Consider the following 27979-nt stretch of genomic DNA (forward strand, 5'->3'; position numbering starts at 1 on the left):
AGATAAACATTTGTTGCTGAAGGGCAAGAACAATATTCTCTACTTCTGTTAAGTATCTCCTAGCCCTAGTTCCCTGACTGTGCTACACACAGTAGACACTGGAAGCTTCGACGATGCTGGGTCCAGAATAGTGCTGCCTCCACAACCGGACCATATGTATTAACTGGTTAGAACAGTATTCAAAATGAATTAAAAACTCATCGCTTTGTGCACGGAATGGGGTGGGATTTTTGAGGTCTTTCAATTACCTCTTGGTTTTCTCAATGATTTTCAAACAAGGCTCTTGAGTAAGAGTTACTTTGTAGGACTTGCGGTTTTAACTTACGCAGTTTCCTCAGTCCAGGCCGTAAGTGGACAAGACGACTCTGTAACCAACCCAGGAAATTGTTTTGAAAGTGGACCTCTCCAGTCCGGCCTGTCGCAGCCTGGGGGCCTGCGCCCAGCTCTGCTCTTCCGGGTGCCAAAGGGTGCGTCGGGAGGCGGGGCGTGTGTGTCAGCCTGCGCGAGGTCCGCTCCCCAGCGCCCGCCTTCCGGAGCTCCGCCTTCGCGCTCGCAGCCAGTCGGCCCTGCCAAATCCCTGGCGCGGGCGGGGCGGGGAGACAGCTGGCTGGCTGATGGGCTGCTAGGGGCGGAGCGTACGCGCGCCAACGCTACCTCGCCCAGCACTGTCCCTCCGCGCGCGGCTATTCGGCCGGCGGCGGCGCATCGCGGGGCCTACGTTGGCCGGGGGGCCGGATCCAGGCCGGGCCTGACGGGGGCTGGGATGCCTCTATTCTTCTCCTTGTTGTTGGCTTTCTTGTTGGTTGCGCTCAGCGCCCTCTTCCTAGGCCGGTGAGGGGATCCCGGCTGCGGCGGGGGCAGCGGGGAGGAAGAGAGACTGAGGAGGGGGCGCGCGCCGCACAGAGGCTCGCGGGAGGGGGAAGGGACTGCAGGGAACCGAGCGCGGGCGGAGGAGGCGGGGGTGCGGGGCGCGCGGCGTGCGGAGGGCCTGGGCGGGGGCGTGCGGCGGGAGCTGGCGCCGTGGAACTGAGAGTGGGGGCGAGGCAGAGGGAGCTGGGGAGGCCTGAGGAGATGCAGAGAATGGGAGCTGAATGGGTGTGTGCGTGAGGAAGGGCCCGGTTCGGTGGTCTCCCTTTCCCCCTCCACACGCCCTAAGTGTCCCCCTCAGCGAGAGCGAAGGGCACCTGCAGCCTCTCCCTGGGGACCCGGAACAGGTTTGGCTGCCCAGGGGAGGGCAGCATTTCAGCTGGCCGGGCGTGACCTCGCAGTGCCTTCTCGCAGATCCCTGTCTGGAGGGCAGCAGAGACCGTTTGGGGAGTGTGGGATGACATATCTGACACGGCTGCCTGTACTTCGACTTCTCTTGGGGCCTCTTCTCTTTACCTCTGAGGTTCCTAGGGATTTAAGGGATTGCATTCTTTGTCCTCAACTTGGAAGGTGGAGTTTTAGTTTGTCTTGATTTCGTCTAGCTGGAGAGGACACTGGGGCTAGGGTCCTGATCAGGGTGGCTGAGTACATGTGCCACCGTGGTGTTCTGGGAGACAGGAGAATTGTCCAGAAGATCCAGCTTCAGGATCTGAGCTTTTGCCAGGCATTCTAGGACCAGCAAAGGGTCAGGGAAGCTGTAATTGGGAGAGGGTCCTGTGAACTCACAGGGATTTTTTTTCAGGTGGCTTGTGGTCAGGTTGGCCACCAAGTGGTGTCAGCTAAAGCTGCAGGCGGAACTAAAAATTGGCTCCTTTTTTTGGATCCAGAATGTTAGTCTTAAATTTCAACAGCATCAGCAAACAGTGGTGAGTCCTGGGGAACTCCCTGGGTATGTGTGTAGGGTTGATTTAGTTGAATTTTAACTTCTAATTTCCTTTTACTAAAATTCTGGGTGGCTGTCCTAGTTAACCCAGCCTTGTCAGCTCTTCCCCGAGATGATCTTAGAGTTAGTTTGGCACTACTTGGATTGATACAAGTTGTTCAGCTAAAAATGCTTATAAGGCACAGCGTGTCCAGAGCATATAAGAAAGATATAGAAATAAAGCACAGAACAAAGATGACAGGAAATAGAAGAGCTCACTGTTCTAATTTAAGAGAGGAAACAGGACAACATATCCATAAAAGAGAAATACTAAGCAAGTTCAACTAATGTCATCTTGAGGAACAGGATGTAGTGCTGAGGAGGGAAACTGGTGCAAATGGAATGAGGACTGTTTAGTGCAAGGGCTACAGTACTTCCTTCTCTTCATAGAATCTTTCCTGGCTTGTCATGCTGCTCATGGTTTACCTGGCAGCTAGTGTACAAGGCTTTCTCCCACACTGTTTTAGGAAATTGATAGCCTGTGGATTTCCAGCAAACTCCTTAGCCATGATCTACTGTGAGTACCCCATATCCTCATTCTTCCCCTGGGGATTATTTTAAGTGGGGTTTGCAGAATGAGATTCCTCTACAGAGGCCTCACAGCCCAAGGAGGGAAGTGGGTCTTGCTGATGTCTTCTTGTTTAGCCTGGAAACTATTATCTTGTGAGACAGATGTTTATAACTACTGAGACAATTTTCCATGATTTGAGCTACATTTCTAGGGAGGATGGGAGAGTGAATGTGGGGGAGGGGAAGAGACTTCTGTGGAGGGGATGGGCCTGATGGAGTGAGGTTTCTCTTCTGGCCAGACGTTATGTGGCTTTGTGCTTTGGAGAAGTGTGTATCAGAACGGACCTACAGAAGGTTTCTGGCCTGTTTGCCCCATTCTCCCAGAGCACTGGGGTGCATCAGAAGGAGCTGTCCTTCAGCCCATTCTTATTGAAGATTTTCTGCCAGGTGAGACGACTTCTCCCACTCCTGAACTGTACAAGGGATGTCTGACTTTGGAATCATGGGTGGATTTTTCTGTTGTTTTGGGGGCATAATACTGAAAGCTGCCTGTTACTCTTTCTCCACTGGAAAGGAAAAACAGTGCCTTTGACATTAGTTATTGTTCATCTTTGCTTCTTCCTTCCAGCTATTCTCCATTCATGTAGATTCCATAAACATCATGGTTCTCAAGGTGGCTACTTCTGAGTCTTTGTGGCATATTCAGATCAGAGAAAGCAGCTTTCTTTTGGATAGTGATGGGAAAAGGTAAGCACTGGGTAGAAGAGTGTCTGCTAGTCCCATTCTTGCCTTACAGCTGTCGCAGGGTGGGTGGATGTCAGGGCTTTCTGTCAAGGTGTCAAGTTCTCATTCTGTGTCTGTGAGGAGAGACTAAGATTAGGTACTTCTGTTTGCCTTGTTACTTTCAGCCCACAAAGCTTGACTGAAGCCAGATGGTGAGGAAAGGGACCAAGTGGTCTTAATTTTCTTCCTTTCCTAGGCTAAAATGTGAGGTGAGCCTAAGTCAGATCAACAGCAAAGTTCTAAAGAGTGGCCAGCTGGTGAGTATGCCATGGCCATTCAGATGCCTTGTTTCCTTATGGTTATAAGGTATGAAGGAGCTTAGGGCTTACATTCTAAATTCTGTGCCCTTATGGGGTTCCCATAAAGGAGTGTCCCAGACCACTGCATTTAGGCCCCAAACTCCCAGACTCTATACACATTCATATCTTAGAGGCTTTCCTCTCTGCAGGAGGACACCTGCCTGGCAGAGCTCTCACTGGCCCTAAAGCTGTGTCTAGAAGTGGGCATCAGCGGTCGGCAGCTGAAGGCAGTCACTGTGGATGTATGGACACTCCATGCTGAACTGCATGAGGGCCTCTTCCATAGTCAGCTGCTGCGCCAGGGCCCAAGCCTGGCACCCAAGTCTGTTCCTTGTTCAGGTAAAGGTCCAGTCAGTGAGCTTCTTGGCTGCCATGTTCTTACGTTATTTTGAAATTAGAAAATAATAGTGGTCTCATTACTCATTCAGGTGTGATTTGTTAATCACCATGGCCTTTGACCCTGAGGATAGCTAGAGGAAATAGGGCATTTGCTTGTGATTAATGACAGTGGATAATTGTGAATTAGACCTGTAGTTTGTGCTTTCTGTATGTTCTTCCACTAAATTCTTAGCATTTCACAGATGAGAAAACTAAAGCCTAGGAAAATTAGATAGACAACTTGACTGAGGTTACACAGTTAATCAGTAGCAAAAATGGACTTTAAATTATTTGACCCTAAAGTCTGTATTCTTTGCATTATACCAGCCTGCTCCCTATACTACCTTTTAGACTGTAGGGAAGGAAGTAAGTTATGGCAAGTGCCTGGTTCTCTGAGATATTTTCCTGGTGGCCTAAGATTGGGCATTTGCTTAGATTAGTTTATGTGGGAGGTTTTGGTGAAAGAGGGTAGGGCATTTTGGGAGACTTTAGAGTGTTAAGGATTGATGGTCCTTGTATCATTCATTCCCATTTTCAGAGGTGACAGAGAACTTGGCTGAGCCAACTCTGCCTGGCCTGTACCTCCTTCAGCAGCTGCCAGACCAAGTCAAGGTGAAGATGGAGATCACAAGTGTGGTGCTGTCCATGAATAGTCAAAAGAGGTGAGATCATTCCTAACACTGAAGGATGGAGAATGATAGCTGGAGCTATATGTTGGGGTCTCCATAACCAGCCTGGTAGCTGCTCTGAGCTTGTCTGTGGAGAAAAGGGAATAAGAATGGCATTCCACATACTCAAAACCAGCATCTGCCTCTGGTCCAGGTACCTGAATGGGACACTGAAGCTGCTGCATTTCCTGTACCACCGTGATGAGGATAAGCTGCCCCTTCGAGGCTTCACAGCAAACTCTGATATGGCACAGATGAGCACTGAACTCCTACTGAAAGGTTCATGGGTGGGGATACTGCTGAGATGAATGGGGGTGGCCAGATACTTTCTTCTTGGTTAATTAGTGTACCTGGGGAGGATAATGAGGGAAGTACTGAGAAAAATAGCTGCAACTCACGAGTGTTGGTGACAGTGTGTTCATTTCCTTGCCTGCCCTGACCTCTCTTGGTTTTCCCTTTTGCCTTCTCCTCTGATCTGCCCTTTGTCCTTACAGACGGGTTGCTGCTATCTCAGAGCCGCCAGCGCATTGTCTGCCTCAGCTCCCTCAAGGCCAGTGTGCAGGTGTGATGACCTTAGTACTGAGAATCAATCCTTCTCTGCTCTTCCCCTATGTGATTACATTATGAGCTAATGAAATAAAACCCAAGCCCACAGTTCCACTGTTCTCATTTCCAGGTGACGACGATTGACCTCTCGGCCTCCCTGGTTCTAAACACTTGTATTATTCATTACCGGCACCAGGAATTCTCTCACTGGCTGCACATGCTTGCCCTGGAGGCACGAGGGTCTAGTTCATCTCTTAAGCAAAGAAAAAAAAGGTCTGTGTAATCTTCAGCTACTATCTTACCAGATGGATTCCTGGATTCTCTTTTGATCTAAAGTGACATGTTGTGTTAAATATATGTCTGGTCGTTTGATCTCCTTTACTCTCAGTCTCAGTAGCAATCCTATTTTATGTATCTTTCCCACATTTGACTAGACTCTGTTGGTAGGATGATGTTATCAGTGCTCAGCACAGTGGCTTATACAAAATAAGCATTTGTTCGACTGAACTTAAATGATGAACAGTATCCTGTCTGCCTTAGATAATGGTGACAGGTCATGTCAGCAGTGCCCTCTCTCTCTCAGTGTAATGCTTTCATTGTGTTGTACAGAGAACTTAAGGCTAGTGGCTTGGAAGTGATGCCCCTTGATTGCATTAGGTTGAATCTTACAATATGTGTATATTTCCATTATTTGTTCTATGAAATGACAAATTTCAAATGGTTCAACCTGTTATCTTTCTAGTGTCCCTGCAGATTACCATCAGAAGTAGCAGCAAACAGATGGGTTCAGTCTTTTATTTTCTAGTTGCATCCTATCCTAAGAATCACACAAAACTCACCCTGATTTTTGAGAGCTTTAGGAATCCATTCCATGACAGGAAGCTGCAGTTCTATTCTTATCAAACAGTGATGTCTTGTTCCTATGCAGAATCTTCCCCCAAATCCTTGCTCCTGTCATCTTTAGCACCTCAATCTCCAATGTCAACATTTCCATTCAGCTTGGAGACACACCGCCTTTTGCCTTGGGATTCAATTCCATCTCTCTGGGTAAGGCTCTGGGATGGAAAAGGAAAAAGAATTTGTCCATAATTAGAGCTGTGCCCAACTGATGATAACAGTGGCTCCATAGAACTCCTTTCTCCCACCTTCTTTTTTCAGATTACCAGCACTTGAGGCCACAGAGTATCCATCAGCGGGGTGTCCTGTCTGTGGACCACCTCTGCTGGCGGGTGGGTAGTGATTCCCACATTCAGCGAGCATCCCACCCACCCAATATGCATGTTTGGGGTGAGGCGCTTGTCCTGGACTCGTTCACACTACAGGTAGGTGGGGACTTGGGTGAACAAAGGTGCATACAGTTGTCTCATCCTGCCATGCTTTATAATACTGAGCTCCTTTGGGGCTGCAGATGATGCATCAGCATATTACAGAACTGTGTTTTTACATGCTTCTAATGGGGTCCCTCTGCTGCTTTTCTAGGGTAGCTATAACCAGCCACTGGGACTGTCCAACACCCAGTCAGATACCCTCTTTCTTGATTGTACCATCCGAGGACTGCAGGTAGAAACATCAGATACCTGTGCCCAGTGTCTGTCTCGGATCTTGTCCTTAATGGGCCCACAGTCTGGAAAGTCAGCTGTCTCTAAGGCATCTTCCTTTGGAGAATGTGTGTCATTACTGTGGAAGGTGGACTTGAAGGTGGAGGACATGAACTTATTCACCCTTTCTGCCCTGGTTGGTAAGTGAGAGAGGGAGTCTACTGAAGTGGATCGTGTACCCTAAGCAGGTGATGCTGGTTCCATCTACTCCTTCTCACTTAATGGAGCTGGTTATTTGGAATTTTTCTAAACAAAAGACACGAGATGCTAGGTCTTGCATAACGATTGGACTTTTTGATATTTCTTAAGGGTTTATAAAAGGTTAAGTATTATGCAAAATGTTTAAGAAAAAAAATACCTGGCTATCTGATCAAGAGAATGAAATGCATGTGTTTTTTAAATTTCCTTTTGTGTATAGTCCTAGAGAGTAGCATCTCTGGGGAATTTATAGGCCTTAAGATGGGAAGGAAAAATTTCCCTAAACATGAGGCATGAACTTAGGGAGGAGTGGGGAATAAAGATAACGAGAATGAAGGGAATAAGTAAGAAAGGAGAGTGAGGACTGAAGTTGGCATTTGAGAACCAAGAACCAAGGCTGACATGGTTTCTGGACGTTAGGTGCCTCCGAGGTTCGACTGGACACACTGACTGTCCTGGGAAGTGCTGAAACCTCCATTGTGGGTATCCAAGGACTTGTTCTTGCACTGGTGAAGTCGGTCACTGAGAAGATGCAGCCCTGTTGCAAAGCTCCGGACATCCCTGTGCCAGTGTTCAGTCTCTGCATGCTTTCCATCACCTATCATAGCAGCATCCACTCTTTAGAGGTAATGCTTCCCTGCACTGCTGGATGCAGGTTGATTCTTCCTGATTATATTATCATTCCTGATTAGAAATTAGAGTATTTCCCACTCTCTTGAGTCATGTGAAACTCATCTAAGATGACACTTTGTGTTATTTTTTCCTGGCTCGTTCTGTACATTTTTAACTCTACTTATGGAACTTAAAACATACAGAAAACTAGAGAATATATGTTCTTTCGTATATCCATACCCAACTTCAAAAATTTGCCAATTTATGACCAGTTTGTTTCAGCTATTCTCTCACTGACCACTCAAGATTATTACATAGATACTAGACATATAATTCCAACTGTAAATATTTCAGTGTACATCTCTGGAAAATAAGGGGCTTCTTAAAGATAATGATCTGGTGTCATTTTGCCAAAGTACTCAGCTTATCAAAGGCTGGAAAGGTTCTGAAGATGGAGGCACTAGCAAGTGTTGAGAAGCTTTGTGATATCTTTCTCCTCAGGGTGTCAGGTGGGCATGGGGCCTTCTTGGGAGGAGAGTGGGTTTTCTTTCTGTTTGTCAGACTTCGTCTTCCTTTGGATAGTTTTCAGAGACTGGAACTCAAAAGGAATTTTTTTTGTCCTGGAATTTAAATTTTCTTTGCATAGATACTCAGAACTGACTATGGACTTAATTCCTTTCTTTGAGACATACTTTCACATAAGTCAGTTGCTGCATTGACTCGTGTGGTCAGTACTTTTAATGCTTTTTAAGAATTAAGTCAAGGTGCAACCAGTGCATGAAACATTTTCAAATTCATTGTTACCATAGTTATTACAGAAAGTGGCAGTTACGGAAAAATAGCTCATGATCAGAAACATAAAGCCAAGTGATCTGAGTATGTGCCATGTGCACTGGGTGTGCTGTGGTAGATACCAGGGAATTAAAACACATGGCCTCTACTCAATTTATAGTCCAGTTAAGGAGAACTTAAAAAGTGTAAATGCTCTTAAGTATAAGGTAAACAGGAATTATTTGCTCAATGTATTAATGCTATGGGAACAAACCAAGGGAGTAATTAACATGGTTACTCAGGAAAGACTTCTGGGTGGAGATGGTTCTTGACCCAGGGGTGCCTGTATAACAATCCCTGCCATCTCTTCTGTTCTCGGACACTGTAGTTGACAGGTGCTTTTCTCTTGCTCCCTAAAGGTTCAGTGTGGAGCAGGGCTGACCTTACTCTGGAGTCCCCCAGATCACATGTATCTGTACCAGCACATCCTGGCCACCCTGCAGTGCCAAGACCTACTAAAATCCACTCTTTTTCCCAAGACTGTGCCATTCCTTGCACTAGACACCCCAGGGGTTGCTGCTGAGCCAGAAGACCATCCCCCTGAGCAGTATTCCCCAAAGCGGCTGCTAAACCTGACACTAGAGGTGAGCACAGCCAAGTTGACAGCTTTTGTTGCTGAGGACAAGTTCATTACCCTGGCTTCAGAGAGTGTGTCGTTGAGCTGGCATGGGTGTTCGCTGCAGGCTTATTGCCCAGAGCTGGCTGCTGGCTTTGATGGCAATAACATCTTCAACTTCAAGGAAGTGGAGGTACAGCTGCTGCCTGAGCTGGAGGAGATGATCCTTCACCGGAACCCCTTCCCTATGCTACAGACCCTCCGGAACCGTGTTTGGCTCCTCTACCTGGGCTCAGTCTCAGTGGAGTTTCCTTATCAGTATGATTTCTCTCAAACTCTGGATGAGGCCATGGGAGTTCAGAAATGGCTGAAGGGGCTGCATCGAGGAACTCATGTTCAGGCCTCCCCAAGCTGTGCCCCACTCCCTCCTGATCTACTCCTGAAGGTTCAGCATTTCTCATGGGTTTTTCTGGATGACATTTTTGAAGTGAAGCTTCGTGATAACTATGAACTGATGAAGGATGAAAGTAAGGAGAGTGCCAAAAGGCTGCAGTTGCTGGATGCCAAAGTGGCTGCCCTTCGGAAGCAGCATGGGGAGTTACTGCCAGCCCGCAAAATTGAGGAACTCTATGCTTCTTTGGAGCATAAAAATATTGAAATTTACATCCAGCGCTCCCGTCGTCTCTATGGCAACACACCCATGCGCCGGGCACTGCTCACTTGGAGCCTGGCAGGGCTAGAGCTTGTGGCTCTGGCAGATGCCTCCTTCCATGGGCCTGAGCGTGTGGTAGAGCAAGTTAGAGAGCTTGATCCAGGCAGCCCTTTTCCTGCCGAGGGAGTAGATCTTGTCATTCAGTGGTGTCGTATGCTCAAGTGCAGTGTCAAGACTTTTCTGGGTAAGTAGTGCTTCCTTATTTGCAGAATCTGGTGTTTGCCCTTGGAGCTCCAGGGAGCTCTTTGAGCAATTACAGAGGTGCTTGGTTATACTGGGAACTGTGGCTGTTTTTTGGATGGGTGGAGTAGAATGGGTGGGCTCCACTTCCCTTTCTTTGTTCCTAAATTTTACCCTGAAACTGCTTGGCTAACCTAAAGGAACAAATAACACAGTCATCTTTAGGGTTACTGTAGCTCTTGCATCTCAGTGTTACTCCCTTCACCATCTGCTTAGGGTTGCCGTGCCATTTTTCAGCTTTGTTACCAACTGCCAGTTCTTGTTCTGTCAGCTGGCTGTGTAAAGTAGATGGATAAAAGGAGTGGCAGGGGAAAAAAATGCCTGAGAGTGTTGAGACAGTCCCCTGAGTAGTCAGTGTGTATCCTCCCCATCATAACAGTTCGGATAAGAGACTATCCCCGGTACCTGTTTGAGATCCATGACTGGCGGCTGATTGGTCGACTTGTGGGCACTGAGCAGAGTGGTCAGCCTTGCTCCCGCCGGCGTCAAATCCTGCACTTGGGGCTTCCATGGGGTAACATGGCAGTGGAGAGGAACATGCTCCCACTCAAGTTCTACCATGACTTCCGCTGTGAGTAGAGGAGGGTGGTTGGTTTGGCTGAGGAATGTTGTGATGGCTGAGGTGGGAGATGAGCTGAAGCCCTCTGGAGTGACGGAGAAAGAGAGCGATGAAGTTGTATAACAAGCTGTCCTTATTGCCCCTCTATCCAAGCGGAGATCTTCCAGTACACAGTGGTGTGGGGCCCATGCTGGGATCCAGCCTGGACACTGATAAGCCAATCTGTGGACCTCTTGACCAAGCCCTCAGCTGACCCCAGCCCACCCTTGCCCTGGTGGGACAAAAGCCGTCTTCTGTTCCATGGGGACTGGCACATGGACATTGAACAGGCAAATCTGCACCAGCTGGCTACTGAGGTGAGGGATCCAGAGCTGCTTTCTTATTGGGATGGTATGGTTGGGGCTTGTATAGCACATGGGGAGGAGAGAGAGGTACTGATTTGGGAGGTGAGGGTCATACTCTTACCATGTCTCACTGAGTTCTTGGGGGGTGGTTATAGGATCCATACAACACAACTGAAAATATGCACTGGGAGTGGAACCACCTGTCTTTTCATTGGAAACCTGGTCAGTTTGTGTTCAAGGGTGACTTGGATGTCAACGTGAGAACAGCCTCTAAGTGAGTGGACTGATGGGAGGGCCTCAGCGACGTGAGGAACTCAGGGTGGAGGGAGAGGGGAAGGGCCACGGGGCTGCAGTGGCCAGGGCACTGAGGGCTGCGGCTCTGTTGTGAGGCAGGTATGACGACTGCTGCTTCCTTCATCTTCCTGACCTCTGCATGACACTGGACCTGCAGTGGCTATGCCACGGAAACCCCCGGGATCACTATGGTGTCACTCTGCGGGCCCCAGAATTCCTGCCTGAAGTGCCCTTAGGCCAGCTGTACGACTCCTACCGGGCCTTTCGCTCTGAGAATCTCAATCTTTCCATCAAGATGGATCTGACTTGGCACAGTGGGAGTGAGACTTGGTTCTGGGGAAATGGAGGGTGGGCTTAAACACTGAAGACTTCAAGTTGGCCTTTTGGGGAAGGGATAGGGAAAGAGCAAGAGCAAGGGAGGATTTGGGTTGGGGCCTTTTTTGGGAGAGGGTTGGTGAAAGCAAAGAACTTGGCTCTTTGAAAGGGGAAGGTGTTAACGGATATTGAGTGTGAGGCTGATTGCTATTAGGGTTTTTAAACCTCTAAAACTCACAGCTAGGGAAGGATTTAGCTTTATCTCTCTGTTGTAGCCACAGCTAGCAAACGTCCATCCTTTCCTTTGCAGCAATGTCCCAGCCCCGAATTCTGCTATATAGTAGTACCCTGCGCTGGATGCAGAACTTCTGGGCAACTTGGACTAGTGTCACAAGGCCCATCTGCAGGGGAAAGCTCTTCAATAACCTGAAACCCAGCAAGAAGAAACTTGGTCAGCACTACAAACAGCTTTCCTACACTGCACTGTTTCCCCAGCTGCAGGTCAGGCTCTGATGGCTCTGCTAACATCTTCAGTTCTGTTCCCCTTCCCTAGGTTCCTTGTTTTCTCTGATCAGAGAATCTCTCTGATGCTGTCCTTCATTTATTGTTATGCTATCTTGTTACCAGGTGCATTATTGGGCCTCTTTTGCCCAACAACGGGGCATCCAAATTGAGTGTAGTCAGGGCCACATCTTCACTCGGGGAACTCAGCGGCTTATACCTCAAGGTAAGGTCAAGAGTCCCTTTGTTTCTCACAACCTGCTGTCCTCTTCCCTTCTCAATTCCCTTCATGTCTTGCCCGTCTGCCCCACACTCTTCTTCTGTCCTGGTCTGCAAGTGCTCTGTTTTCTCCCTTCTCAGTGGGCACCGTGATGCGGCGCCTCATCTCTGACTGGAGTGTGATGCAGATGGTTAGTGACCTGAGTCAGGTGACTGTTCACCTGATGGCCTCGCCCACTGAAGAGAATGCTGACCACTGCCTTGATCCCATGGTGACAAAGACACACCTCCTGAGCCTGTCATCCCTCACCTACCAGCGACATAGCACTCGTGCTGCTGAGGAGGTACCGCCTGGCATTCTCTTAAGCTACCTTATTTCTGTTGAAGATGTCTTAGTCTGCTCGAGCTGTCATAACAAAATACCAGACTGGGTAGTGTAAACCTCATACTTCTTTGTCACAGTTTTGGGGCCCTGGAAGTCCAAGATGAGGGTTCCAGCACAGTTAGGTTTTGGTGAGGGTTCTCTTCTGGGTCCAGAGAAAGCTACCTTCTCCATAGGTCCTCACGGGACGGGAAAAGGGAGAGAAAACAAGCTCAGTAGTATTTCTTATTGTAAGAGCACTAATCTCCAGAAGATTAACAGGCACAGTAATTCAGTCACACTATAGGTTGGTCATGGGGACAGTAAAACAGCTTAGAAAATACAGTAAAGGATTCTGTAACATCGTACTATCGTGATGGACAGTGACTGCACTGGAGGGGTGAGGACTTGATATAATATGGGTGAATATTGAACCACTGGGTTGTGTATTTGAAACTAACATAAGATTGTACATCAATAATACTTTTAAAAAAACAACACTAATGTCATCATGATGGCCCCACCCTCAGGACCATCTAAGTCTGATGGCCGCCTAAAGGCCCCATCTCCAATATCATCACACTGGCGATTATGGCCTTGATACATGAATTTTTCAGGGACACAGTTCGGTCCATAGCAGTGGGTTTCAGGCTAAATCCCTGGTAATGTTCCTAGCTATATTCTAAGCATATATGTCATTATTTTATGATGAACTCACTAGTTATCTGTATCAGCCTCCCTTTTTGAAAGTTCTTTTTCTCCATCACCTTCTAAAGATTGTCTCTTGCCCTATAGGAAATAGAATAAAATTTTTTTACTAGCACCTTATATGGTATTTTTCTTTTCCCAATTAAGGATTAAGTTATATAAGATACAGTGAGTATAATCAGACTGTAATTTAATGCTAAAATTTAACTAAGATCCCTTAGTTTTTCTTTATCCAAGATCTTCTTATCTCCTCTAGAACAGGTTTCTTATTCAGAAAGCTTGTTTTCTTATCTCTGCATCTGTGGTCCAGGAGGAATGGTGGAAATTTCCATGCTGCCCTGAGTTTCTTTTCCTGTTTTTAGGATATGTCTACTCGAGTTGGGGATCCTGCCTTTTACACACACCAGCTGCACCTTGTAGATTTACGGGCTTCATGGACAACCACCAATCGAGACATTGCCTTTGGTTTATATGATGGCTACAAAAAGGCAGCTGTACTCAAACGTAATCTCTCTACTGAGGCCCTGAAGGGGTTAAAGATTGATCCCCATATGCCAGCCAAAAAGCCAAAGCAGAGTGTCCTGACCAGTGCCCCGGCCCCACCTCCTGCCAACACTCCCAGCTTTAGTGGACAGCCTGATAAGGGGTCATCAGGAGGTAAGCTGGGGAGCTGGAACTCCATAAGAGGGAGATGGAACTCTATAAGATGACGTTTGGATATATACATGGGCTTGGACAGGAGTTTGAGAAGGACTGTGGTTCTTCACCATTTAGGTGTAGCGATAAAAACTTGGTTTTTACCAGGCCACCTAAGTCTTACATAGCAATGATATGGGGGCATTAAAGGGCCTAGTCCTGTGGTCAGCTTTAGAAAAGGATCAGGAAGGAGTGATGGGGCCAAACCAGGGTGAGTAAGGGAAAGAAGCCAAAGATTAGAGAATTGTTTTGTGTTTTGATATAATTCACAGTCAACAGATACTTACTGAATACTTACCAGGGACAAAGCGCAGTCCTGGGTTCAGCGAGGAATACAGAATGTATGACATTCTACTTGCCTGAACAAGTTTATTATCCCTGGATGAGTCACTCATTTATTCATAAATTCATTTCAGCTTTATTGAGGGTTTATCTTCTATTAGACATGACCCTAGACATTAGGGATGCAAAGATGAGGGGGATCTCAGAAACTAGTAGATTGAGAGACATATAAATTATTATTTCATTGTGAAAGAGCATTGTGAGAATGTTCAAGAAGAAATCAGAAAGGGAAGTCTAGAACAGCTTTATAGAGGAAATAATTGAGATGGGTCTTAAAAGATAAGAGTTTAATAGGCAAGGCAAGGGGGCATTTTAAACAGAGGAAATAACAAGTAGAGAGGAATGCGCGGTTATGGTGAGTTTAACAAAAAGGTAAAAAGGGATAAATGTCACAAAAGAAAAATTAAATATAGTTGTTCTTGCTTGGAGTAAAGGAGGAAGTTTGACCATAGAAGGGTTTATTGAAAAAGTGGCATTTGAGCTGTAACTTAAAGGGCTTAGTATGGTTTGAACATGTAGAAATGGGGAAGAAGCCTTCAAGGCAGAGGGAATGCCCTGAATAGAAGTGGAGCTGGTGAAGCTCAGTATGTTCAAAGGAGAGTGAATAGTCTTGATCAGCACAGAGAGTGAAGGATAGGAGTGAGAAGGTGCTAGAAAGGAAAGCTGCAGGGAGACCATTAAAGGCCCTTATATAAGGCTAAGGAGTTTTTGTCCTTATTCAGTAGACAGTGGGAGCTACTGAAGCTTTTTGAATAGGGGTGTGTCATTAGAATTTTACTTTTAGGAAGATAAACCTGGCAGTGGTATGGAGGAGGGCTGAAGAGGAAGAAACTGGAGGTAAGGGGACAAATTAGGAAACTATTATTGTGTCTTAACAAGAGGCAATTATGAGAGCCTGAACTAAGTAGAGGTAGTGGGAATAAGGATGAGGGGATAAATAGAAAAGTTACTGTGCATATTAGAAATTGGCAACTGGTTGGAAGGAGTTAAAACAGGGAAAGGCCATAATGACTGAGGCTTTGAGCCTAGTGGCTAGCTTGATGGTAACAGTAGTATCAAAAATAGGAGAGCCAGAGGATAAACAGGTTTAGGGAAGTATAGGGTCTTGAAGTTCAGGCTTGGACATGCTGAGTTTGTGGTGCAAGTAGTACATCCAGGTAATATCTAAAAACAGCTGGAAATGGGGGACTAAATGCTTAGGGCTAGAGATAGACTTGAGAGTTTCAGCATGGACCTAATTGTTAATGCCCAGGAGATAGTAATAGTTGGTTACTACGTGCAGGTATCCTGTGAAATACTTTTATATATTATTCCACTAAATTGTCTCAACAACCCTATGAGGTAAATACTCTTACTTTAGGGGCAAGGAAACTGAGACACAGGTTAGCTAAAGATCACAGTCAAGTAACTGGCAGAGAAAGGATCTTGAGCACAGACAGACTAGTGTAATTCTGGAAACTGCTCTTAACCATACACTCTGTTAGACAAAGTTTTTACAAGAAAGAATAAGAGAGAAGAGAACATGCCAAGGATAGACATTAGGAGATACCTATTTCTAAGACCTGGGAGAAGAGGATCTACAGGCATAATCTGGGAATAAGGAAGCAGTAGAGCTAGAAGAAACACAGTGGCATGAATGGCAAAGTAGTAGTTTCATGTGGAAAGATGTGGTCAGCAAACAAATAGCATTTGCAATATGAAATGAAAAATCGAAGGAACAAAATGAGGGTGTGTGGCAAATGGTGCTAAAGTAATCGAGAGGTAGATATACCTAAGAGAAAAAAATACTCCCACTTAACATGGCATTTCTAAGCTTCTCTTAAAAACCTGCTACTTGTATTAAAATTGAGGGGGAAATGAAATGACAACCCTTATTTTGCCCATTGTGGTCAAGGGGTGGAGTGGAATGGGCTGGAGTTGCAGGTTGGGGAGAATATTGTGGATAAAATGAAAGTTCCTACCGGCCAGGATTCTCACCTGGCCCCGGTTGGCTAGCTCACTATACATGTACAGGCAATGCGTTGCTGTTGACTCTATATAAAGAGCTCCGCCCAGTGCTCTGGGCGATACTGTGGCACAGCTGCTAGGCTGCAGGAGAGCAGAGGCTGGAGTGGTGGCAAAGCTGAGGACAGAGGCCTAGAGGACGGCTGTGCAGGATGACTCTGCAGGCAGAAGATGGCTGTGTGGGACGGCTGTGCAGGCAGAGAGGCCCAGAGGCAGAGAGCGGCTTGCTGCATGCAGACTCGCTCTGAGTGAATGGGATTTTAGTGATTGATCTGCCACCATGGAAATAAAGTTGGGTATAACCCTTTCACCCCAAGAACGTTCTACTTTCATTTCTTTGGTCACACTGAATCCATAGCAAACTACTCTGGAGCTGAAACCCATTGGCAGGACAATTGGCAACAGTCGGCAGGGTTGATTGGTGACCAAGGAAAAAGAACAGGCTGCCTTCATGGAAGGAGTGTTTCAGCAGGCTGCACCTATTGACCGGGAGACATTTGAGTGTCCCCTGTGGACATGTGGCACTGTGAAGGGGTGGAGGACTGGGGTCCACCCCAAGAGAAAGCTGACTGAAATGGCGTCACTATGAAGTGCTGTGGCCTGAGGAAGCAGCACTAGAAGGAGCAGCAGCCCAAGAAGGAGCAGCACAAGAAGAAGCAGTGTGGGAGTGTGGGCTGCCAGGTGCCGTGGGGCAGGTGAAGGAAGAGACCCAAGAAGGAGCAGCAGGAGAAGCAGCAGCACACAGGCTGCCAGGTGCCGAGGGGCAAGAGAAGGATGTAGTGGAGCCGTCAGCCCCGGAAATGGAGGAGCGGAGGTTTGATGAACAGGTAGGGGTGGAGGCCCTGCTGGTGCCAAAGGCATCAGCCTCTCCTCGATTGAGACCCCACCTGGTTGAAAGCTGGTGGAAAGCCAGAAGGACTTGGTGACTGCGGGTTCCTTCAGGAGAGGTGCAGCCCCCTCCTCAGGCTGTGGAGCAGTCCATGCTCTGCTTCTATCCTCAGGCTCAAGCACAAAAGGAAAATATGGTTTGCTTCTCGAAGGAAGAACTTAAAGGGCCCGGTGAAGGTTGCGAGGACCCAGATGTGGGTTGGTTTGAAAAGGTAGGAGCAGACAGAAAGAAATTGGACTGGTGCTGTGGCAATTGAGACTGGAGCAGCGGTTCCAGCTGCCGAGAACAAAGCACAAGGCAGAGATAAAGCAAGATCGGTCTGTATGTCTGCAAGACTTTTTGCTGGAGAGGCTGGAGAAAGTGGGTATTGTAAGGCCCACCCATGGTCATTTTGGTTAACTCCTTGGAGTAGAACTGATTTGAATACAGCCAGGATGACCACTCGGTGGCAACGGATCTCCTCAGGCTTGAGGGTTATAATTTGTTAGAACTGGTTTGAATACAGCCAGGATGCAATGGATCTCCTCAGGTTTGAGGGTTATTATAATTTGTTGTAATTTTTGTTATTTGTATATTGTTGTAGCCTCTGTTGTTACGGAATTTAGTTACAATGCTCCAGCTTTCTTGCACAGGAACCATTGCAGAGGATTGAGGGCACATAGATTGAGAGGAGAGAATCCTGGAGGGGTGGAGTGTGAATAAAATGAAAGTTCCTGTGGCCAGGATTCTCACCTGTCCCTGGTCGGCTAGCTCACTGCACATGTGTGGGCAATGCATTGCTATTGACTCTAAAAGAGCCCTGCACAGTGCTCTGGGCAACATGGTGGCATGGCAGCAAGGCTTCAGGAGAGCAGAACAGAGGACAGAGGCCTAGAGGATGGCTGTGCGGGATGGCTGTTTGGGATGGCTGTGTAGGCAGAGAGGCCCAGAGGATGGCTGTGCAGACAGAGAGACCCAGAGGATGGCTGTGCAGACAGAGAGACCCAGAGGATGGCTGTGCTGACAGGCCCAGAGGAGGGCTGTGCAGACAGAGAGACCCAGAGGCAGAGACCAGCTTGCTGCATGCAGACTTGCTCTTAGTGAACGGGATTTTAGTGACTGACCTGCCACCGTGGAAATAAAGATGGGTATAACACTTTCACCCCAAGAACGTTCTACTGTTATTTCTTTGGTCCTGCTGACTCCATAGCGAACTTGCCCAGGGCTGAAACCTACTGGCAAGACAAATATATTCTGAGAAATTGCAGGAAAATAAGTTTGGCCCTGAATGTGTTCCCTATTCCTTTAAGACTGACTTTTCCCCACTTGATATTTCTCTTCCAGGTGTCTACATGTTGCAGAAGCTGATTGAAGAAACAGATAGGTTTGTGGTGTTCACGGAAGAGGAGTCAGGTGTGAGTGATCAGTTGTGTGGCATTGCTGCCTGCCAGACGGATGACATATATAACCGAAACTGCCTTATTGAGCTAGTCAACTGCCAGGTACTTTCTCTTTACCAGAGCACCCCAGCATTCAACTAGATCATAATTATATGTGTTTACTTTTCCCCTGCCTCTAAATGAGAATGGGTGGTTCCAAAAATGGCTCCTTTTAGTAGGTATCATGGGTAATCACTTCCATGTCTCAAAGCCATTAGAATTCACTCAGTAATTAGACCCAGCTGTAGTCATTGGTACAATCCTCTCACTAATCTCATTCTCCCTTGGTGGCCCTGGTGCTGACTCAGCCTCTTCTCTGGCACAGATGGTTCTTCGTGGAGCAGAGACAGAAGGCTGTGTCATTGTGTCAGCTGCAAAAGCCCAGCTGCTGCAGTGCCAACATCATCCAGCCTGGTATGGTGATACTTTGAAGCAGAAGACATCCTGGACTTGTTTACTGGATGGAATGCAGTACTTCGCCACCACTGAAAGCAGCCCCACCGAGCAGGATGGCCGACAGCTCTGGTTAGAGGTCAGTCAGCAGGCCTGGGAAGGCCCGTTATATCCTGTTTTCCATATTTGGCCCTTTCCACCAGAATTGCTGCAAGGTTCTTGACAGTACCTGTTGCTACCAGCTTATCTAGTAGTATAATGAGGCTGGTAAACCTGTGAATGTAGTCTCTGGTTTTTGTCTGTCAGTGCATTGTACTTTTTTTTTTTTTTTTTAATCTCATGCTATTCTGTTTCACTGCAAGGGAAATCCTCTTTATTTTTGAGAAGTTGCTGAACCTTACTAATAGATCACACTAATTAGCAGGCAGCCAGGAAAACATAATAAGAAAATTTTAGATAAGCTCTTTATCTCCCCTTTCACCTGTCTTACAAAGATAATCGGTCATTTCAGCAAAGCAATGAGGTTGAATAAAAAGACTGCTTGTCTAGGAGTCCAGTTATATGAGTTCTAGTGTCAGCTTTGCCATTACAGGCATACTTTGTTTTATTGTGCTTGGCTTTATTACACTTTGCAAATTTTGTGTTTTTTACAAATTGAAAGATGGAGGCAATCCTGCATCAAGCAAGCCTATCTGTGCCATTTTTCTAGTATTTGTTTACTTTGTGTCTCTGTCACATTTTGATAATTCTCTCAATATTTCAAACTTTTTCATTATTATTACACTTGTTACAGTGATCTGTGATTATGACTTGACGAGAGCTCAGATGACGGTTAGCATTTTTAGCAATAAAGTGGTTTTTAATTAAGGAATGTACATTAATTCTTTAAACACAATGCTATTGCACACTTAACAGACTACAGTAGAGTGTAAACATAACTTTAATATGCACTGGGAAACCAAAAAAAATTCATTGAATTCTCTTTATGGTGGTCCTTGTTTTATTATGGTGATCTGAACTGAACCTGCAATATCTCAGAAGTATGCCTGTATGGTAGGCATGAGCCCTTGGGCAAGGCACCTGTATTTGTAAAATTTAGTTAATATTTCACCCTCATGAGATTGTCAAAAAGATAAATGAGAAAGCACTTTAAAAAATGTAAAGCTGCATCCAGATGGAAAATAGTCTCTCTCTTTTTTTTTTTTTTTTTTAAATAGTATGTCTAAGGAGGGCAAAGTGTGTCAAGGTAATGTTTTTAAATGATGAGATTGTGAGCAGTTGGCAGGGATTAGGCAGTAAATTTTCTTTTCAGTTTCTTAGTGAAACTGAATTTGTACTATAATTTCTAGAATATAGTATCGTGAGAATTACTGGGAGATCTGATGCTTATGACATGCACCTAACCAATATTCTGCATTGTCACCACTTACTTAACAGGTGTTATGTCCTCCTTGTGCTGGGCATGGTATACCCAGATGAGTTACAGCTCAGGACCAATGTGATAACTTAATTTGCCATTCTAGTCAATGGGGATAAAACTAATCCCTCTTCCTTCCTCCCTTGCTTGTGCTTCTTACTCCATTGACTTTAGGGCTCAATCCAGGCAACCTCAAGTATAGATATGTGAAGTAATAAGTAAGCATTTAATCAGATGCCAAGCAGCCAAGTCAGGTTATTGGTAATATGAGAGTTCATGCTGATATATTACAGTTGTGATTTAGACAATCGGTGCCCTTCACCAGTAGTCTCAGGAGGTAGGCACAAAGGAAATTAACTACTCGTGCAGAGGTGTCCAGGATAAGCTATGCAAGATCTCTTTATCTGGTATTTTCTGGGCCTCTGCTTCTTCTTCTTTTAGCATGCCTTCTTTTGCCGATGGACCTCTTTTTTCCCTTAACCTGTGATATTAGTGTTAGAGTGGAATGTCCTTGGCTGAGGAGGAAGGGACTTTGATATTGCTTTTCCTATATGAATGTTTTTGTGACTTGGCAGATCTGCTTATGGTCTTCCCGTGCCACTCATTCTGTTACTCACTTGGACTTCCTCTTGGCAGAGAGTCAAAAGAATTCTGTCCCCTTTACTCATGGTAACAGTGTCAGAATGGTTGTCTGAAGACAGAAAGCAGCAAAAGTTTGGTATTCACACATGTGAATACCAAGTGGGTGGGAAAGTCACTGATTTTGGTGAATTTTTTTTACCCATGACATGATTTTATCTTTCAATTTTTTTTAAATTGTGATAAAACACATATAAGATGTACTAGCCCAACCATTTAAAGTGTTCAGTTGTATTAAATACAGTCATGTTGTACAACTAGTACCACCATCCATCTCCATAACTCTTTCACTTCGTAAAACTGAAACTCTACCCATTCAACAGGGATGCCCCAGTCCCTGGCAATGGCAACCACCATTCTATTTTGTCTCTATGATTTTGAGTACTCTTAACTGTTTTATGTAAGTGGAATCATAAAGCATCTATCTGTTTGTGACTGGCTTATTTCACTTTTGTAATGTCTTCAAGATTCATCCATGTTGTAACATATGTCAGAATTTCCTTCATTTTTAAGGCTGAAGTACATCCATTTGTGGGCACTGGGGTTGCTTCCATAGTTGTAAATAATGCCATTATGATCATGGTTGTACAAATATATCTTCAAGACTCTGCTTTCAGTTCTTATGGTAAATATCCAGAAGTGGAATTGCTGGATCATATAGTAATTTTATTTTTAATTTTTTGAAGAACTGCCATACTGTTTTCCACAATGGACACCATTTGATATTCCCACCAACAGAACCTAAGACTTCCAATTTTTGCACATCCTTGCTAACACTTGCTATTTTCAACTTTGATAGTAGCTGTCCCAATGAGTGTGAGGTAGGACATGATTTGATTTTAACTTCACTTGCTTTTCTGGCCTAAGGCCTGGCAAAAAAAAATGTGCATGTTAACTTACTTGGGTTTGGAGAATTTAGGTGATTTGGGCCAGGAGGAAGCGACATATTTGTCCTTTACCATGGGAGATCCTTGAAGCTATTCTAGGCAGTGGAAGCCTAGATAGTAAGTGTAACTACTTGTACCATGGAGATCTGTGACCCAGTTGGTCAAGACAAGCTACTGATTCCCCAAGAAGTTGAAAGTGCCTATATTTTTGTCTTCATTTTTGTCTTCAGGTAAAGAATATCAAGGAACACCGGCAGCGTAGTCTGGACTCAGTGCAGGAGCTGATGGAGAGCGGGCAGGCAGTAGGAGGCATGGTCACCACCACCACAGGTCAGCTCTCCCCACTCCCCCATCATATGGTTAGAAGCAGATGTACATCCCAAAAGGCTCTCATTTTCTTACCTACTCTAAGCTCAGTATATGCTGGAGTAGGAGTGTTAGGCTAGGTTGAAAGCAAGTGTCTGGAGTTCCCTAGGTATCATACATAGCTGGGAGGCTCACACCATACTGCTATTGAAAATGTCTTTTCCTTATCTCTTCCCCACGTCTCCTCAGATTGGAACCAGCCAGCCGAGGCACAACAAGCCCAACAAGTCCAGCGGACTATTTCACGCTGCAGCTGCCGGATGTACTATATTAGTTACAGCCATGACATTGATCCTGAGCTGGCAACTCAGATTAAGCCACCTGAGGTTCATGAGAACCAGGAAAAGGAAGATCTCCTAAAGAAGCAGGAAGGTATTCAGGCTTAAAGGCTTTTGGGAAGGGACTAGGTAACTTGTGAAAATAGTTACTTCCTTTATGGTTTTCAGGCAGTACTGTTATTAAAAGTCTCATTCTGTAAGTTCTGCTATGAGAGAATTACCTATAATCTTGGAGGGAGATGGAATCAATGGGTATTACATGATTTTGAAATGAGCAAACATGTTTCTACCCATGAACATCTCTCACCAAGCCCTTTCTATGGGGTTAACAGGAGTGGTTCCAAATACAAGTTAGGAAATGGGGTAGAAATTTAGGGAGTAACTTAAGTTCCTTACTTAGCTGCTAACAATTACCTAGGGGCTGTGGATACCTTCACCCTCATTCATCATGAGCTAGAAATCTCCACCAACCCAGCTCAGTATGCCATGATCCTGGATATCGTCAACAACCTGCTGCTCCATGTAGAACCCAAGCGGAAGGTGAGCATGGGCTCTTACAGAATGCTTGGTAGCCTCACAGAAACTTCCAGATCTTATGATTTGGGGCCTAGTAAGAAAAGCCATGCATCAAACTGAAAAAAGGCCTGTGGTTGGTATCAGCTGAAATTTTACTTAAGTAAGAAAGGTTTGAGTGTCCCTGAGACTGTACAGCCTGTTTACTTGGGTGGTTGTTTTTGTTCAATTTTCTACTCTGTCACTTAAATAGCTCTAAAAAATAGTAACTACTCCCCACTTCCACCTCCATTCCCACTCTGTGGGACTGGCTTATTGTGAAATTCACATTACTAGATCTTCTGCATTGGCCTACCCTTTACTCTTGGAATAATGGTGACAGATCTTTAAAGGTGAGCTTTCCAGAAGAGATCACCATTTCTTGTTCTTTTCTCTATTTTACTTTACTACAAGGTTTGTTTCTATTTCACTTTAAAAAAAACCTTGTTTGTTTCCTTTTCTGTTTCTTTAGGAACATAGTGAGAAGAAGCAGCGGGTCAGATTCCAGCTTGAGATCTCTAGCAATCCTGAGGAGCAGCGCAGCAGTATATTACATCTGCAGGAGGCTGTGCGGCAGCATGTGGCCCAGATACGGCAGCTGGAAAAGCAGATGTATTCTATCATGAAGGTAGTCACTGAGGCAGTCTGAGGTCAGGGAGCTCTTCTAGGATGAGGGAGATAACCTCTCAATTTCTCTTGTCTTGGCTCCCTAGTCTTTGCAGGATGACAGCAAGAATGAGAACCTGCTTGACCTGAATCAAAAACTTCAGTTGCAGCTACACCAAGAGAAGGCCAACCTACAGCTGGAAAGTGAAGAGCTTAATATCCTCATCAGGTACCATAGCATTCTTTCCCTGCCTTTGTCCAAGTGCCCCAGCTGGAGTCAGTTTCTCTTCCTGGTCTGTGTTCTGAGTCTTTAGGTCTAGTGTGCATTATAAAAGATTGATGTAGTAGATTCAGGCATCTCTTCCTGAATGAGCCTTGTGGGACTTGGCTAAGAGGTTGAGAACAGGATCCTGAAGAATATGTTGATCGTGCAAAAGGAAGAAACACAAAGTTGGGAAAATCACCTTTGTGGCCTTTGATACTGTGCACCTGAATGAAAAACAATGTCTTGAAGTAGATCGGTAAGAAACACAGTTGCAGATACAACTGTAGGGGTTGTACAGATTATTTTATCAAGAAGCTGTCGACCTGAAAGATGGGATTTGTGCTCCCCATGGCCCACTATGTGAGGAACAATTAACCCAGTGAAAGAAATTTAGGGTCTAGCTATTCCAGAATAGGTTCACCTCTGAGTTTACCTCCTGCATCATTCTAGAACATTTCCACTCTACCCCTAACCTGAAATGTTACTGCCCTATTGGCTTTGGTCTTCCTGTCCATTTTTAGGTGTTTTAAGGATTTCCAGTTGCAGCAAGCCAACAAGATGGAGCTGCGAAAGCAGCAAGAAGATGTGAGTGTGGTCCGTCACACTGAGTTCTATTTTGCTCAGGCACGGTGGCGCTTGACAGAGGAAGATGGACAGCTCGGAATTGCTGAGCTGGAGCTGCAGCGGTTCCTTTACAGCAAGGTATTGGGCACATATACTCACACACTGACTGTCTCAGGAGTCTTAACTCACAAAAAGAGATAAACAAAAAGGGGCTAATTATTGTATGACTGTTAATGATTAATGATGATAGCAACTTGAGCAGAGTTCCCCTTAGACATATCTGTTTGTAATATTAAAAAATATAGATGAGTATTAACTTGATGAAATGCTTCCCTCATTGAATAAGATTATCCCTAGAAAAATGGCCCAGAGGAAAGTAGTCTTCCACATCCAACTTGGAGTAGAATTATTCTGTACTGACATTTAGCTTTCCTGCAGTTACCCGTATCTTAGAGGAGAGAACATTATTCATTATTATTCTGCCCTGGGGATGTTTAGAAATGAGTGAAACTAGTTTTTAATATCACCCTGGAAAGTACTACTGGCACTTAGTGCTCTGGCTAGTAGTACCCATGAGAAACCCTGGATTAGAGAGTGCACTGATGTATGAGATTGAAAGAGATACCAAAAATTGGGATTAGATATGTGGAGAACCTGAAAACAAGCAAGATATGTAGCAGTTCTCCAGCAAGCTCCTGAAAGGTTTACTATAGTTGATTGTGGGCATGGGGGGGTGCATCTCTCATTATAGGTGAATAAGTCTGATGACACAGCAGAGCATCTCCTAGAGCTGGGCTGGTTCACTATGAACAACCTCCTCCCCAATGCTGTCTATAAGGCAAGTCTTATTTCCCCATTCCTAGCCCATTTGCAGAAACCCACTATGGGAAATAGTATGATCTGAAATGGTGAAAGCTTGCCTGCTTAGCAAGACCATTGCCTCTCCTCTCCATCTGCAGAGGATGTGTGGGTTGATTCACCACTCTGTATCCTACAGGTAGTCTTGCGGCCCCAGAGCTCCTGCCAGTCTGGGAGACAACTAGCCCTCCGCCTCTTCAGCAAAGTCCGGCCCCCTGTTGGGGGTATTTCTGTTAAGGAGCACTTTGAGGTTAGTAAACAGTCCTTTGGGGACCCAGCAACAAAGGGTAGCCAAAAGCTATCTGTGTTGTATTGTCTATATTAGGGGTAGGTAAACTGAGGGATGATGTCTGAGCTTAATTGCTTCTTCAGCCTTTTTCCTCTTTAGGTAAATGTGGTGCCTCTCACCATCCAGCTGACACACCAGTTCTTCCATAGAATAATGGGCTTTTTCTTTCCTGGCCGAAGTGTGGAAGATGATGAGGTTGGTGATGAAGAAGATAAGTCCAAACTGGTGACTACTGGTGAGAACTTCTATGGTGGAGCTCCAGAAGACTGGGGTAGCAGCCCCAGAGACAGCTGATGCTTCAGAAAGAAGACAACTGGTGTGTTTGTTTTTTCATAGGAATACCAGTGGTTAAGCCTCGGCAGCTGATTGCAGCAGATGATGCTGCACCCTTGGGCCCTGGGAAGGGTGTGGCACAGGGCTTGAATCGGAGTTCTGGGGTCAGAAGATCATTTCGCAAAGCACCCGAGGTACCAGACATGCCTTTGGATGATAGAAAAAAATGGGAGAGTCCTGGAGTACTCTCTTTTGCCTGGCTGGGGATTATTTCTGTTTCCTTTGGTCTATTCCAGGGGTGAAAGGAGATGGAGATATTTGGGGTCCTAACTTTCTTCTGATGGTTTCAGGGGCTCACACTCCCTTCCTACCTTTCCTAGCACCCTGTGGATGATATTGACAAGATGAAAGAGAGAGCTGCCATGAACAACTCCTTCATCTACATAAAGATTCCACAGGTTCCACTGTGCTTCAGCTACAAGGTCTGTTCCTCTCAGCACTTTCTAGAACAGGAAGGAAAAGGAACCAGATAAGATCAGATATTAAAGATAGGGAGACCGATCAGCCTGTGAAGCTGGTCTGTGGATGATAATCTGCTGTTACCTCCACCTCTTTCAGGAGTCGGTCCCATAACCAGAGGTAATGGGGAAATCAGTATCTGTAGGTTGCTGGTGCTGGAAGGTACTATACTTGGCTCAAGTACTGGCTTGGACTAAAAATGGCGGCTGATGTATTTTTTTTCCTCTTTTCTTTCCCCTTCTCCTCCTCCTCTTACAGGGTGAGAAGAACAGTGTGGATTGGGGTGACCTTAACTTGGTGTTGCCCTGTCTGGAGTACCACAACAACACATGGACATGGCTAGACTTTGCAATGGCTGTCAAAAGAGACAGCCGCAAAGCCCTGGTTGCCCAGGTATCCGAGCAGAATTCATGGCTATTTGGTTAGCAGGGGCTGGCAATCAGATCCTCTGCTCAGGAGCATTTCATTGTAGGATTTATCAACAAACAGCCTTGAAAAGTGGCAGGTGAATGAAGTGAACAACTTTGGTCCCTGCCTTCTCCATGACTTGGCTCAGTTGATTAAACTGATTGTTTGTGTCAGATATTAATTACTGCTGATTTTTAGGGGACTGAAGGGTGACACAAATTCAGGTTTAGAATGAGCTCTAACTAGACTGTAAGCTTCTTGAAAGCAGCGATCATTTTATTATTTGATTGCCCCCATTTTGCCTTCATATAAGTGTAATAAATCTTTGTTGGCTTGGTTCACTTTGATTTATTCTGCCTGTCCCATTAATATTTGCCTTCCCTTTTACTCCTCTCTGACCTATCAGGTAATCAAAGAGAAGCTAAGGCTGAAGCCTGCAACAGGGTCTGAGGTCCGGGGAAAGCTAGACACTAAATCAGACCTCAACATGCAACAGCAGGAAGAGGAGGAGAAAGCCCGACTCCTCATCGGCTTAAGTGTGGGCAACAAGAACCCTGGCAAGAAGTCCATCTTTGGCAGGCGCAAATGATGCGGCAATCCACGAGTGGCTGCAGTACAGGATCTGACTGGCTCAGGCCCCAGGGACTGTGGGGTGGGAGGTGCTTCCGTTCATCCCATCAGGATCTGTGAGGGTCAGGAGCCCAAAGGATACTGTGGAGAGAGGCAGTGTTCTTTATCGGCTGGCCTCTTCCAAGCAGAACTTGGTGGATAATAATTCTGAGCTCTACCTCACACTGATCAGCAGGCCCAGGGCCAGAGAGGCATTAAGAGAGCAAGACCCAGGAAATGGGCCTACGGCTAGTACCTGGTTCCCTTGGGGTCAACGGAAAAGGTGGGAGGACAGTTCTGATCAAGTGTGATGAATTTTTATAAATAGACATATATATATACATATATAAATATATATTTCTAAATGTAACTGCTCTTTCTCTGTGCCAGAAAGTTGAGGGGAAGGACTGATTTGTACCCCCATTCCATTGCCTTGTACGGAAGAGTTACTAAGGTTCTAGGGGGAATCAGCCTCTCCCCAGTCTGTGCCAAGCTCACTTGGGAGGATGGCAATAGGAACCAGGGCTAGCCATGGATTCCCCTTGGGATATGCCCTAGAGAATGGTAAGAAAATGATTTAAAGAAAAAATATATATTTTAAATTTGCTTTTTTTTTTTTAATTGTG

At 45.6% G+C, this 27979-nt stretch overlaps 1 protein-coding gene across 6 annotated transcripts; it reads left to right on the top strand.

The window, feature by feature from the left end:
* Nucleotides 1-644: 644 nt before the first annotated feature.
* BLTP2 (bridge-like lipid transfer protein family member 2) lies at nt 645-27959 on the top strand. 6 transcript variants are annotated; one of them, XR_012130565.1, is made up of 39 exons: nt 646-831; nt 1670-1793; nt 2317-2366; nt 2659-2806; nt 2988-3106; nt 3339-3399; nt 3591-3780; nt 4358-4481; nt 4642-4766; nt 4982-5049; nt 5164-5306; nt 5962-6080; nt 6192-6355; nt 6513-6771; nt 7250-7455; nt 8632-9724; nt 10160-10351; nt 10493-10695; nt 10839-10957; nt 11077-11297; nt 11603-11793; nt 11920-12019; nt 12154-12356; nt 13444-13738; nt 18336-18493; nt 18756-18962; nt 21997-22096; nt 22322-22504; nt 22829-22950; nt 23435-23590; nt 23676-23797; nt 24355-24535; nt 25149-25239; nt 25399-25505; nt 25644-25779; nt 25881-26011; nt 26198-26299; nt 26595-26841; nt 27151-27283. XR_012130565.1 is itself a non-coding variant. In XM_073235099.1 (39 exons), the coding sequence occupies exons 1-39, from the start codon at nt 764-766 to the stop codon at nt 27331-27333; spliced, it is 6699 nt and encodes a 2232-aa protein (XP_073091200.1). In that variant the 5' UTR covers nt 647-763; the 3' UTR covers nt 27334-27959. The 6 variants fall into 6 exon arrangements, 3 of the variants coding, with proteins under 3 accessions (XP_073091200.1, XP_073091202.1, XP_073091201.1); XM_073235099.1 differs by having other exon boundaries at nt 647-831; nt 26595-26729; nt 27151-27959; XM_073235101.1 differs by lacking the exon at nt 1670-1793 and having other exon boundaries at nt 684-831; nt 26595-26729; nt 27151-27959.
* Nucleotides 27960-27979: the final 20 nt, after the last annotated feature.

The sequence above is a fragment of the Manis javanica genome, chromosome 4, assembly GCF_040802235.1.
Source record: "Manis javanica isolate MJ-LG chromosome 4, MJ_LKY, whole genome shotgun sequence".
In the NCBI taxonomy this organism is placed as follows: domain Eukaryota; kingdom Metazoa; phylum Chordata; class Mammalia; order Pholidota; family Manidae; genus Manis; species Manis javanica.

What these genes read in the sequence shown, in the direction of transcription:
- BLTP2 (XM_073235099.1), top strand. Translation starts at nt 764, where the DNA reads ATGCCTCTATTCTTCTCCTTGTTGTTGGCTTTCTTGTTGGTTGCGCTC. An exon ending in AACGTGAGAACAGCCTCTAA is followed by an intron (nt 10,958 to 11,076) that starts GTGAGTGGACTG and finishes GTTGTGAGGCAG; the next exon opens with GTATGACGACTGCTGCTTCC. An exon ending in GCAAAGCCCTGGTTGCCCAG is followed by an intron (nt 26,730 to 27,150) that starts GTATCCGAGCAG and finishes CTGACCTATCAG; the next exon opens with GTAATCAAAGAGAAGCTAAG.